Here is a 14,906-nt window from a genome sequence, read left to right as displayed (position 1 = left end):
ACTCACAACTGCCAAGAAAAGTAATCAGGCATGACGTGTGGTTTGTTTTCATAAAGCTAGTTTCAGAAGAACAGAGAAATAGAAAAGATTTATTGAAAAAGTGAAAAGAAACACCCATATATTTACATCTATGTTGGCTATTAACCTGACAGTTTGTGTGGAATGTCTTCATTAGGATTTAGCCAGAATATACAGTAAAATGATCCAAGCTGATGACCCCAATATAGGTGACTTTACATTTTAAGCAAGAGAAATTCTAACACAAAATCGCAAATGGGACATTCCTCTTGAAAACATAAAAATGTTTTATTAACATCAATAAAATAAAATTCTAAGCCAGACAAAGACTTACAGGGTTTCTGCATCTTCATTTGCATGCATACTGTGCTTGCTGGAGTCTTTCTCTGTATCTGTTTCATGTTGTGGCCTCAAAATAAAAGCATTGTTCCTTCACATTTCTTGTTAGATTCAGTCCCTTTTGAACCCTTTAACTATGTTCCTGGATGAAATCTCATCATATAGCTAGGAAATTTATTCTTGTATTAGGGCCTGGATGGTTTATCTTCACTTTTACCAATAGTGCTAGAATGTGATCACTAGTAGTTAACTGGTGTGTACTAGAAAGCTTTGGTCAAAGCCACACCACACACAGCCTTGTGCAGACATTTTCACGACAGGCTTCATTATACTAATGTGTTTATCCCTAGTGTTAGTCAAGGTTTTACAAAGCATCCCATGCCAATATACTGCTTCTTTTATTTTTTTAAAAATTATTATTTTGTAGGCCCTCATGACAGTGTTCCATAAAGTCTTCAAACAGTCTTAAGCTCAACTTGGTCTGTTATTTTTTAGACTTTCTATAATTAACTTATTCATTTTGAGGGAGCTCTTTGCCTGCAGAGAATAAATGATATGTCATACAAAACATCTAATTTTAACTTGCTTGTGATATATCTTTTTAATTTCTAGCAAAATCACAATTTCTGCTGAACATTATAGATATTGTGGTATTTGGATGGCATCATCTATGCGATGTAGGATATAATTGTACATTTTCAAAGAGAAAAAGATAGCATTAGAAACAATAGCTTTCCCACCAAATGCATTTGGGAAATACTAAATGAGACAAGCTAGTCCTTGGAAAATCGGTCCACGCTGATGTCAATACTTTCATTCTATGCTTGATGGACTTTGAATTGGTTTCCTCATTTACTAATACTTTTAGGAAATTCATGTATAAAAATAGTTATTCCTCTAGTAGTTATTTTCCCTCTATATTTAGGCTTACAAATTGGACAACTTGCCACTTTTCAAAACAATCCTGCTTGAATCATAAAAATAATTTCTTTGAAACTCTGCAGCCAAGAGCAGCCACTCTTATGAGCCTTACCTTAGAAACATTTTTGAAGTGCAATGTCTAACAATCATGATTTTAAATTTTATACCAGATACTATAATGTCCTTTGATGCTGAGCTTTGGTCTAACTTACTTACTTTATCCAGTCAGCCCAGTGGGGTTCACTCGTGTTCAGCAGGGTCGTTAGAACTCATCCTCTGTTACCTTGTTTTTCTCTGTCCCTAGGTCCTGTCCAAGGACATGAAATTTCTTAACAGAGGCATTTGTTTCCTTGAACCGTGACTTGTCAACCGTGTTTCCTGGAAATCCAGGATTCAAGAGGTGGTTCAGGGTTTTTAGACATCACATATGCTTTAATTGCATTATTTAAAACCCAGTGACACCAATGTACACCATGTACAAAATTTTAAGACTTTGGAATCCCTCAGCAAAATGACATTACCCGGAATACCTGATTTACTATCCAGCATGGGATATGGTGTCTGCTGCCGTTGCAGATTATACTCCAAATTCACTGAGATTCAAAGGTGGCCTACTTGATTTGTATATATTTGTATTTTTTTAAAGTAGGCAACCAAAAGAAAATATAGAGATGATTGAATACTGAGAGTGCAGTGACTCAGTAATAGTAATTATACTAGGCTTCACATTTTTCTAATGATGTAATGTTATAGCTTTGCATTTATAACATAACTTTAATATAATACAGTAGTCCCCCCACCTTACACACGGGGGATGCATTCCAAGACCCCTAGGGGATGTCTGAAACCTCAGGTAGTACTGAGCCCTAGATGTGTACTACATTTTCTTGAACTGATGACCAAGAGGGCTGCTAAGTGACTAACGGGCTGGGAGCCTATACAGCCCAGACACACTGGGCAAGGGGGTGATTCACATCCCAGGCGGAATGGAGCGGGTAGTGAGAGATTCCATCATGCTCACAGAATGGTGGCAATTTAAAACTTAGGAATTGTTTATTTCTGGAATTTTTCATGTAATATTTTTGGACGGAGGTTAACTGCAGGAAACTGAAACCACAAAAAGCAAAACCACAGATAAGGGGAAGACTACTGTAGTACTTTTATCTCCTTTGGTATGAGATTATGCTTATGAAGGCAAAGAATATATGTACTGCTGAAAAAGTATGAGAACTTCTGCTCTGGTCCTTCCCTTCCCCTCTTCACAGAGCGACTGTCTTCGTGTTCTTCCCATTGTCAGGGCACATAGAAGGGTGTTCAGAGGAGAAATCCTCAAGGAATGTTTGCCACAGAAGCACATTGTGCGTGGTGGGCTCACCCACCCAGCCCAGCTCAAGGGCTCCAAAGCCTCATGTGCCCTTTCCACATGGGGGTCTCTGGAAGGATGCCCCAGAGCCACTTCCAAGGGCAAAGGTATAGGGCATTGTGTGTCCATTCATTTGGTCAACAACTATATACTGAGTGCTTCTTGTGTGAGGTACTGTTCTCAGGGCTGCAGATACATAAGTGAACCAAGGGGCTGAGCTGCTTGCTCAAGTGCAGAGGAGGCAAATTGCAATTTTATGTATATGGCTATAGAGAGCCCAAGGAGGAAACAACACCTGGGCAAAGTGTGTGGGAGGCCCAGGCGTTAGCCAGGTGGGCATCTGGAGGGAAGGTATTCCAGGAAGTGGGACCGGCTGGTCCGCAGGCGATATAGCAGGCCATATGGAACGTGCCTGCGTTGTTCAGGGACCACACCAAGGAGCCCATGTCACCTGGAAGAGAGGTGGGGGAGGGCCTCTAGGAAATAAATAGGTGGACATGACAGAATGTTCTAGATGACTTTAGCTTTTATTCCAGGCAGAATGAGGGGGCCCTGGAGGGCTTAGCAGAGGAGTGATGGGACCTCAACATTCATTTTGAAATGAGAATATTGCTTCTGTGTCAATAAAAGACTGTATTCTCAAATTCAAGGTATTTAATTCATAAAACCAGCCCGTAATTCTTGTATCATACCCTGGCCACACAGTTCTTAACTCTGGAGTTTCGTTAGGTGGATCATGGCTCCTTGAAAGCTGATACTAGGGTTTTGAAAGGGTCTAGAGTCTTTAAAAATGAATACATTCCATGACAGGGAATCGATGGCTTTTATGATTAATACTTGCTGAATGTCAGCAGCTCTGAAATTAGACATGCACAAATTTCTGTGCTTTTTAGGTATATATTTTTCTAAGTTATGGGAAAAGAAACAAATAAACAGAAACCCCATGAGAATGAGGTAAGAAGGGATATTTATTTTGACAATTTCAGTAATGGGAGAATGGTTCAGCAAATAGGCTATAAATCCAAGTTACAAAGTTACAATTTTGGTGCTGCTACTTAATATTTTGGTGCCTTTGACAAGTTATTTAGCCAATGCCCTCATCCAAAATCTTATATAATAGTAAGAGTACCTCTCACATTAAATGAGATAAATGTCATGATGTTTGTACGGGGTTGAATAGTATCCCTCCAAAATTCATGTCACCCCAGATTCTCAGAATGTGACTTTATATGGACATAAGATCTTTGCATGTGTAATTAGATAAAGTTAAGATGGAGGCATTACTGGACTATGGTGGGCTCTAACCCAATGGCCAGTGTCTTTACAAGAAGATAGACATTTGGACAGAGAGAGGCACACAGAACACCGTGCGATGACAGAGGCAGAGATTGGGGGGATGCCCTGCAAACCAGGGAGCACCAAGGGTTGATGGCAGGCACCAGAAACTGGGAGACAGGCCTGGGACAGACTCTCCCTCAATTTCCAGAAGGAATTAACCCTGCCAACAAGCCTTTAGAACTGTCAGAATAAATTTCTGTCATTAAAACCACCTTATTTGTGGTCGTTTGTTAGGTAGCCCTAGGAAACTAGTAAATTGTTAAGTCCCAGTTAAAAAACAAAATGCCCAATGAGCATTCAACAAACTGGGAGCGCTACTCTGCAGTTATCAATGTGAGTTTGATTTGTGAAGGAAAATCCTGGGTTTTAATATAAAGGCTCTAAAAATTATTAAAATACACTTCATGGGAATCTCTAAGGTTAAGATGTTCCCCTTAACTTTGGATGAAGTCAGGGGAATGAGAATAAAAAAAATAGTAGTTAGATGATATGACTTCAGTCCCCATGCAATATTTGGATTCAGAGGTTACCAGTGGAAATGAATTGGACTTGCCTAAATTTGACATGGACAGAAATGCAAGTAGACTGCAAATTAATATGAAAAATAAACAAATACACTTAAGATATACTAAGAAGTAAAGGCAGAGAGAAATGTTGGATAAATCCTTCTAAAATGACTAAAGTATTTACTGTTTTGTGTCTTTCAATGCAAATCATTCCAGGTCATGTGCCACTTGTTTTGAACCTGACAGGTGTGACCACAAAAGGTGATTAGGGAAGATGTTCACACTCAAGGATGACTGTATTGACATTTTATTCAAGTCACATAAGAATCACAATTGTTTCAAGTTTCAACCGGTTCGCATTTTGCTTCCCTTTTGAACAAAGATAGGGTCTCACATTCCCTGACAATTTGTTTGCAATCGCCATGACAATGTAACATTTTCCAGCTTGTCACAGAATTTACATGACATAAGAATATGAATGCAAACATATAAAAAAAAGCCCTCAGGTGGTTGTTAATTTTTGGCATTGTGTAATTAAACTAGTTTTTTGAATGTTATCTTTTGCCAGTATCTAATTAGCAAAGCCATCTGCTGAAAGAGTAGTGGCCCATCTGCCTAGAATATTGTTCTCTTCATTTTTATGAAAAGTGTCTGCCTTTGCTGGTCCCTATCTAATTAACTTCTCTGGCTGTGGAGTGTGATAATACACAGCTTTGTTTATATACTTCAGAGAACTGTGGATTTATATGTATATAACACATACATAAAAAAGAGCCAATCTCTTTTTCTTTCCTACATCTGATTTACTCCGGAGATCAGAATTCCATTTATCATAACCGGAGCGTGTCTGTTGCAGGGCGTTCAGGTATGTGCTGTGTCATGAAACCATAGGATTGTCATTGCATCCCCGGGGTTTCTGCAGACATAAAATGATTTTTCTGTAAGTCGCCTCTTGTTTTTTTGTTGTTTGTTTTGTTTTGGATTATTTTTAGGTCTATTTGTAGCTCTGTCACTTCTTAAAAGTTGATAATGTTGTTAAGTCAGAGGGTACCATTGGCTCTAAGACGAACTTGCGTGCGGCTTCTGTAATAATGAAAATGAACACTACTGTACTCTCAGATTTAATGTGATGCTGTCTAGGCTGATGGAATACGCTTATGTGTATTGTAAGTTAATATCTGGTCTATATAAATGCTATCTATATGTCTGTTTTTCCTTCCATCAATCATCTAGCAGAGTGTCTTGCACTTGGTAGGTTCCTAATGAGTATTTGTTAAATGCAAAGGAGAATTAATGCCATGTGCATAAAGCAAAATTTCTGTAAGTTGTTCAGTAGTACAGATGTTATTTGTATGTGTTTACAGAAAAAAATTGTACCACGAACAAGAATCTTTGTGCCTTTTAAAATGTAGATGTTTCAGACTGACTACCAGTCTTTGAATCTTCAAGTAACCACAATGTCACTGCTATATAAGTGCTGTTGAAACGTATGCTCCAAACTAAATGTTGAAGGGAATAGAGAAGCAGTATTTTTTTTCCTTACTGGGCTAGCATGCAATAGAAAAAAAACAAAAGATGACAGAAATTAAATATTTTTTTTTAAAAGGAGACTCAGGAAATAAAAGCATGAGCATTGTGTTGAGATCTGAAATATAAAATGCCTTAGCATTTCTTTTGGCAGTTTAAAGATAGGTTTCGATAGGTAGAAAAATGACTTAAAATAAATTTGAAGATAAGTAGGAAGAAGACTTCTGAAATCCATAGAGGGATTTGTTCTAAAATCATGATACATGAAAGAGTAACAATCTTCATTGAGAAAAGAACAAGAATACTTAATTAAAAAGCATTTAATTAATCAGAGTGGATCTGGTGGAATAAAGAAGCTAAGACCAGGTTGTAAAAGTATCTAATTTCAAACAGAACTATGGGTAACTTTGAGAAATCAGATCTGAATCAGGAAAGTTTTATCAATATTCATATTTGTCTCCAGTGAAAAAGGTTGTTGTTTTTTCTTTGTTTGCCGGTTTGTTTTCATATCTGCCCAGTGATCAAATGGGCAAAGTCTAGATAACCAGTGAATAGAAAGACACTACGGGATTAATCGGGAACACCCAATTCCAGTGTGATCTGGGAAAGCCACTTCTCTCCACCCCACTCCTTTCAAATTCTGCACTACCTAATAATATGTGTTTGCTCCTGCTGCCTTCTGCAAGAAGTTTCCTTTGTAATATAGAATGTTCTTTTATCCTGCTTTCTATTCAGGTAGAAAGTGAACAACAGAAAAGCTATACAATCATGATCTTTAATTAATTCTGGATTTGAATACCATAGGCAAGCTGGTGATACTGTAATAAAAATGCCTCAGGAAAGCAACTTTTCTACTTTTAATAACTATGCTCAGAAAAATCTGTAAGATTTGTTCTATTTTCTGTCAGTCTAATAAACGTGTGTGAGTAGTTACTATTTTTTTGGTATACTGGATAAAATAATGACATATTTTTGAAAACTCTCACATTCTTTCTTCTATTACTTTTCTCTTCTAATCCTTGGCTAATATTTATCTTGAAAATGCAAAGGCAATTTGAATACCAGGTATAGTTGTTTGTTTGCCATTTCAGCAGCTGGATGTCAACAATTGTAATGGCATTTGGTAAATATTCTTCTCCCTTTGCCTTGGGACTAACCCTGATACTTATAGCTCTTATTTTTACTGAAGAGAGCATTACTATTTAACTTTTAACAAAATTGCTAGACCAACAAGAGCCACTGTGAATGCCTCTTTAAAGTATTTCACTATGTAGTTTTCCTAGTAATTGTATAGCACTAATTCTTCATGATATATAATACTCAATCCTCTGATGATGTAAGATCAAAGTTATAAGGAGTCTTCTCTGCTAAAGGAATATATCAGAGCTGATCAACTCTGTTTCAAGTTTAACTAAAGGCAAAGACATGGATATCTATTTAAATAAAAACAACAGAGTAATCTTTTGTAAAGAGATCCAAGAAAGATACATACTATTAATAAAAGTCAAATCATATTAACAACAGTACATTTATTTTCATTTATTTTATCTATACTTCATGGGGATTGATAGTTGTTATGCAACCGTATACAAAGCTCTTTTCTCTGGAGGTGTCATCACTTTTCTTGCAAGCATTTGTCATCCTGGTATGGAGTTTATGTCATGTGTTTACATCAGATGCTGACTAGCTGTGACTTTATTGTTGCAGTCTAGCATTAGGAACAGGAAAACATCACAGAACGAATTAACAAATCCCCTTATCAGATGTTGACACTGACAAAAATCTCCAAATCTGCACAAGGGAGAACAGTTATAGTATTGTTTATGTTTAAAAGACACTGAGGTGGATCTCTCTAGAATACTTTTCTTGTGGACTTATACTTGCCGAGTAACATAAGTTATGCAAGACACAGTGTTTTATGATTTAATCTCTGTTATATAACATTCTCTGGAGGGCAGCGGATATTAGAGGATGATATTAACCTAACTTTGTCATTCTCCCAAGTTCAGGAGAATTAGAAAAATATCTTCTTACCAAAAATAAGGGTGAAGCCATAATTTTTCTTTATATTACTTGATATTAGGTTATTATTGATTCAGTTTAGTGTATTATTTGGCATTAGTCCAAGTTAGCAAAAAAAGTTTCTACCTCAAATGTCTTTCTGATAATGATTTAACTGCTGCACATCCCTGATCCTTCAGCAATTCAATTCTAATGGTAAGAGAGAAAATAATTATAATAGCAGGTATGGAGAACGGAGAAAATATTTTTACACTGTAAAAGTTCACACTCCTCCCTACAATAATGGAAATTAAGAACAACTCAGATGCATAAACTTGTTCAGAAGACTCATTCGCACTGTCAGCGTATGGGCCATGGACATGTACAGGAATCCTTTCTTCTGCGTGCAACAAGTGCTGTCTGTTCTCTTAACAAGTCATAGGTTCCATTTCTGAGTTAGCATCACACGTGAAAGTACATGTATCAAGTTAATCAGCATGAGTTTGATTTGGAAAATCTCAGAAAAAAATATTTAAAAGTTGTGGCTTTAAATATTTAGTCAGAGCTAAAAACAGTTTGAAAATTACTGGTATTGGGGGAAAATAGCAGCTGCACTCTTTGCAGGAACTATTTATTTATTGGCTATTCCTCATCGGAATATTATCTTGGTAGTAAGGATATGGAAAATCATCCTTACTTCGTTATCTATGAATATTGATCAATGACATGCTATTAAAATACAAATGTTTAGATGAATATTTAGATCATTTTGTTTCAAGGCCTCTCCTTGAAGCCTTCTCTGGATCTAGTCCCTGGTTCCGCTGAAGTGATAGTTTCTGCAGTCAGTGCCAGAGTCCCCGACTCATTGCATTTCTCTAGCAGTGACTAGATCTAAATGTAGCATTATTATTATTAAAAATAAATACTCAGAGGTCGAGTCCTTATGGCTCAATTTTAAAGCTAAAGTATAAGCCCACGACTGACTTGCACGTATTTGGTGTAACTTCCATACGAGCATGAAAATGTGGGTGCCAGTCTGTTCCCCCGTTCCCTAACCTGAGTCCCAGTGTCTTATTTACGTTTCCCTTTTGTTTAGTCAGAGCTGTAACCGTTGCCGGCATTTTGGTGTTTTCTGCAGGCTGTGGAGTGGGAGTGTGACGAAGCCACCAAGAAGGCCTGCTACAGCAAGGGCAAGTCCAAGGTAAGGAGGACGCGGTCACGCGCTGCCATCGCCACCCGGTTTTGAAAGGCTACATATAAACAGTGTCATATGAAGAGTCTTCCTGACTGTGGTGCCGTGTGAAGTGAAAAAAGTAAGATTCAAAATACGTCTACAGTAAATTCTCAAGTTTTGAACATTAAATTCAAATTAACCACAGCAACCAATTGCTTCTAGCAAGGATTCAAAACGTAAGATCTGATCTAATTTGCACGGTCAGTCTTTAGACTAAGATATGAAATTAAGTAACTGTGATATCATTTGAGAAAATAGGGGCCTGAATTTTAAAAATAATATTTTCATTTTCTCCTTTCATATTTTACAGCTAACTCTAGAAAGTAATTATATGATGAATAAAATTATATTAAAGTAATTTGAGATTTATTCTTCATAATTTATCTTAACATATCCTTTGTAATAAGCTCTCTCTGTTTTCATCCTAAAATCTACATCACTAAGTTTCTATGGAAACTGCAGCTTATACGTAAGGTTGGAAGTGCATTTCTTGAGCAGCTGGGCCTGTTGCGGGCTCACTCTCCCACGGTTGGCCGGCTCAGCGAGAGGCACCATTCTTGGCCTTTCGAGGATGTCTGTGTGTCTTTGAGAATATTATATGTGATCAACTTGAGGAAATTCTTCTGCAGCTGGTGGTTGGCTCACTACGTCTCATTCTGTTACTTACTTACTTATTTTTTTTTCTACTTCACTGGGGCTGGGCTTTCCCAATGGTGAATTACACTTTGGGTGACCGAGGAAAGCAGACACACGTGCAGTAGCATGGGAGGGCTTGCTGTGCAAAGTTGGTCTTGGGGCCAAGAGCTTGGGGGAATGTGTAGCCAATGCAGAGAGCGCTGGCAAAAGATCCTCCCACTGTCTGTATTTATAAAAGAGTATTATACAGTTTATTTTCATTTTGCCTTTTAACTAAACAGTTTCGAGAATCAGACACTGCAGCAGGTCTCCGCCAACTTAGTCACTGGGTTTCCTAAAACTGAATAAAGAACTTGCAAGAGAAGAGGGAAGAAAATGCAATCTTAGCCAGGGAAACAGAGATAAAGGAAAGACTAAGAGCAGAAATCGATGAAGGCTATGTCCTGAAAGATATTTAACCTCAGAAAATACCTCCGAAAATAATCATCAGGGGTGTAAGAAGATTTAAAGGTAGCTCCAGGTTGCAAAGAAACAGAATATGGTGTCTTAGAATACACCCCAAAATAAATAAATTATCAATAATAACATAAAACCTCATACATAGGAGACCTGTACAACCTTCTTAGTGAGTTTGTATTATAGACATTATGTATAAAACCTTTTCCTCCCTGCAATGTATGAGCCTCAGTGTGGTGGATGAGTGACTGAGCTCGTGTCCTTCACATAAGACCCCGTGCCCTGGGGAGAGGGGTGTGCATAGTCAGCTTTATATGAAGTGGGGGTAGAAAGGACGGCTTGCTGTCCTTCAGCTCACAGGATTTCCTGATGGAAAGCACTGGTCTTTTTTTGCATGGTTCTAAGGCCAACGCTGCACCTTGCCTGGGGATATGGGGACCTCCCAGGCGGTCCAGGCACCAATGACCTATCCCTCCCTTTTGCCTGTCTTCTCTTTTCCTCTCCTGTTTCTTCTTTTCTTCATCCCCCTTCTGGTGCATTGGCTCTTCCCTCACCTCGCCTTTCTTTCTGGGTCTCCTGGTTACACCAGTAAGCATTACTCAGTTTCGGGAAGCCTCGCAACGGAGTTTGTGGACAGACACCTGTTGCAGTGCCTGTCTCTGAAAATGTTTCCCTGATAGTGACAGACCTTCGGGATCCTGCTGCTCCCTCCCTCTCCTGAGGCCCGTGTGCTGTTCCCTAGTCAGGCCTTAATGCTCCCCACCTGCCTCCCTCACCCATCTCTCAGGACTCTGTGCCCCACCCCCAAATTGCATCGGTTTGAGTCTTGTATAATCCAGTAGCCACTTGGACTTGCCTGGCCACGCTGCATTTCAGTCATCCAGCCCTGGGCCAGGAGCCGGCTGGGTGGCTCCTGGTTGATCTGCATGCCCTCCCTGCCCCTGGGCCGAACCCATGGTGGATGTTTGAGGATGATCTACTGAACGAGTGGGTGAACACAAGGAGCCAGTACCAGGGCAGGGCACTTAGTTCAGGGGCTCTCACCCTCGCCACTGCTGATGTTGGGGCAGATCGTCCTTTGTTGCAGGGGCCTCTCCTGCACCCTGCAGGGTGTGTAGCAGCTTCCTTGGCCTCTGCCCACCCAGGCAGGACAACCCAAAATAACCTCAGATGTCTCCAGGCATTGCCAGACATTGACCTGGTGGAGATTCCCTGCTTTAACATCTAAAATAGCAAATGTATTGGTGACTTCTACACTGTACATTTTGATTTTTGTTCTCTCTAGGAGTGCTTCCATATTTCCTCTGGATCACATGTATATGTCTGTTTCACAGACTTAAAAAATTAACTGTGAATGCCCTTCCTGTCTATGCGTTTGAGTCTCCTTGTACTCCTGTGTACTAAAGGAAAGCATCAGATCCCTTAATGTAGTCAGGGGTTTTTCCTTCTTATAGTCTGCAAGTCCATAATTTTAAGGAATCTATATAGTTGCCTGCTGCAAATAGGTTATTACTACTTGGGTTGAGGAATTGCTCTTGTTGCATCAAGAATGGCCCACATTTTGCCTTAAGCTCTGATTATTGGTTGTTTGGTGCTTAGAAATTAAGCAAGTAAAAACCAGAGAATGAACAGCAAAAGGTCATCTTTCATGCCTACTAGATAATATTCCCTTAATTCACAGAAGAGACCAATCGTTACTACACTTAATTGAATTTTCTTGATACACAGAAAATGAGGGAGACAAACGTTGTCAAATAAAATCGTATCTTTACATTTCACATGCTTTTGGTTTTAATAGATTAAGAATAATGGCAAATCCTATTAATTATAAATTGACTCAAAAACTGTATTTGTGGATGGATTTGTTAACACTCACATGGTAAGACAGATGAAGATGAATGTCAAGAGCCGTATACTCAGAGAAGGATGAATCGCCTGTTGTTTTAGGTTGCACTAAGTAGATTGATAAATTCAGGTAGAGTTTTAGGTAACCTCTGCTCCCGTGAAATGGAATTCAGCTTATGCAGCAGAACTGTGCACGCTGGAAGTTTGTGTGCGCAAAATGACGTGGAAGCTTTGCCAACGCGTTGGTCCAGGCAGCGCTGCAAGCTGGTCCCGGGTGGTGAGAGCGGAGGGCTCTTTGTCCTCCTTCGCAAGTCACCTTTCCTTTCTTGGCTTCTCTTGCCTTCTTAACATGGTGACTGAACGTGACAATCAGGTGAGGGACCCACGCAGACCCCTGGGAACATGTACGGAAGGGAGAGAAGCAAGGCGGTCCCTAGGGGTAGAGGGAACCAGGTTAAGCAGAGCCTGCCGGAGGACTGGCCCTGACTTAGAATTCAGACAATCCGGATCTCCCTGTTCTGACACTGCCTAGGGGCAAAGTCAGATAACATTGTCACAGTCGAGTTGAACGATATGTAATGTCTTTTTGGGGGAGTGGAATTTAAACTATTTTTGGTGGTCATGAGTTTAGAAGGAGAATTCATCTATTTTATAATTTTGCTTGTGTTGTAGTGTGATGAGAACTTACACAGAATTACAAAGTTTCCCTTCTCCCTGAAATAAAAATAATAATGTAAAATGGGACATCTCAAAAATGAGAAAAATGCCAGCCATTTGAACTGAACTTTTTTTTTCCCCCTACCCTAAGAAAAGTGGCCTGTGCTGTACCACATAATGCATTTTACTGCAGAGCAGAAAGCAGGGCTGGAATGTGATGCGTGGAAGGAGGTGGCCGGGCCTGCAGGGGGATGCTGCCTGCACCCACTTGCTTCCTTGATGGGAACATTCCTTGGCTGGCTGCAGAGCACAGGAGAATAAAGGGGACAAATTTCCTTTTGTTTTCCTGGTATTGCTGTGGCCAGACAGGGACATAATTTTGTGTGTAGGCCATTACAATTTCAATTTAAGAAATCGGGGCCAACAGAAGTTATCCAAATCTTTGATTTGGGATGGGTTCAAAAAGAAGGTAGGTACTGACACCATCAATTCTTTGCAAGGTTTGAGTTCTATTTTATTTATTTCAGCTCACTTTGGAGAGAGTGTCATTGCTTGCAATGGCTTAAACATTCCATGTAAAAAGGAGACATAAGATCTGATTTTGTGGATTCAAATTTATAATAAAATCTGTAGCATTTAGTTCTTTTGGAAATAGCATTCTAGAAATCGTATTCTAGAATGACATAAATATCTTTTATACAAATGTTATTTTAAACACAAATAGTCGATTCTCTCACGATCGAACAATGGTTCCTTGTCTGTTTGGGGTTATTATGTCTGAACTGAAGTTCCTCCCACCATGACATTTAGGGACTTTACAAAGGAAACATAGCTGATTATGACGGGAATGAAAGCGCTGCTTTGTGCTCATATTATAGTTTGTAATTGTCAAAAGTTTCTTGTTCATGATCTCATTTCAGGATTTTTGACACCAAGTTCCTAGAATGATTTTGCTAGTTAGTGGGAAAGTTTTGATTAGAATTCAGGGCTTTATGTATTGTTCATCCCGTTGGTCCTATTTCCCAAGCTGTCAAACTGTGCCAGTAAAGAGGTAAACACCTAGTGATTAAGAGAGGAAAAACAGGACACTGTTCTGCCTTGGAGTCTGGTTGTGCAGGTCTAGGCCTTGATATTTTTACCCAAAGTGCCAATATTTTGAAAGCTGTGAGTTCATCAATGAATGCAATGCACTATAGCACTGCCTTTATCGTATATAATTGCTTTAAAAATCAAGGATACTTTAGATTAAATAATAACAAGCTGTGCAAATTATGGACACCAAATTTTGGCCTTTTCAATTGAGGTACCCATGAAGTCAGCTCAGTTGAAAATAGTCATAGTATGCAAATATATACAGTATAGTATATTTTAACATATTAATGCACCATATATTACATAGCATGTAATATATATTTAATACATGTGTGTTTATATATTTCATCCATAATAAGTATTACACATATACATATGTAATACACATATACAATTATATATGTATATATTTTAGACACGAATGCCTGATTGGATGGTATGGTTTTTCCACCTGCTAGTCATGACTTTGGTTGGTGCACATTAGATTCAACTCTTAAAGGCTGGTGCAATTCCTGTAAATTGCTCCTCTTCAGCACTTTGGATAATCCTGAAGCTAATACATTATTAAGAGAAGACGCGACACTTTCACTGGGAGGGCTGTGATTGACATGAAGGCCCTCAGGCTTCCAAGCCTCATCTCTTCTCCCCAAAATTGATGGGTTGGGCGATGGGCTGGGTGTTGTTAAGAAGCCCCTGAGAGGTCCGCTCTATCTGCAGGTCATCTTTCTACCCAGTCATATGGTCTTTCTTCAGGCAGAACATACCTGTTTGAAAAAGAAATGATGAAATGATCAAATGCTATAAGGTAACACAAATTAATTTACTAAGAAAACAGCACCACTTTCTCTAGTGGGGCTGGGGCCCTGTGTCCTTGAGACCCAATGGGCATGGGCCAGTCTCCATCCGAAAGCCCTTTCTGTGAGTCAGCAACATGCACCTCGGCTATCAATTCAAACAGGAATCGCCTGGAAGT

The 14,906-nt window shown here is 39.1% G+C and overlaps 1 protein-coding gene across 1 annotated transcript in view; it reads left to right on the top strand.

Moving 5' to 3' along the window:
- Positions 1 to 14,906, top strand: part of SEMA5A (semaphorin 5A) — a 320,883-nt gene that overhangs the window by 161,234 nt on the left and 144,743 nt on the right. The window contains exon 5 of the mRNA XM_069492176.1: positions 9,152 to 9,214. Coding sequence (XP_069348277.1) covers positions 9,152 to 9,214 — 63 coding nt within the window. The remainder of the gene's footprint in view (positions 1 to 9,151; positions 9,215 to 14,906) is intronic.

The sequence above is a fragment of the Eulemur rufifrons genome, chromosome 17 (genome assembly GCF_041146395.1).
Source record: "Eulemur rufifrons isolate Redbay chromosome 17, OSU_ERuf_1, whole genome shotgun sequence".
Classification (NCBI taxonomy): domain Eukaryota; kingdom Metazoa; phylum Chordata; class Mammalia; order Primates; family Lemuridae; genus Eulemur; species Eulemur rufifrons.
The sequence above is the reverse complement of the archived record's forward strand: the minus strand, read 5'-3'. Positions and strand labels throughout refer to the sequence as shown.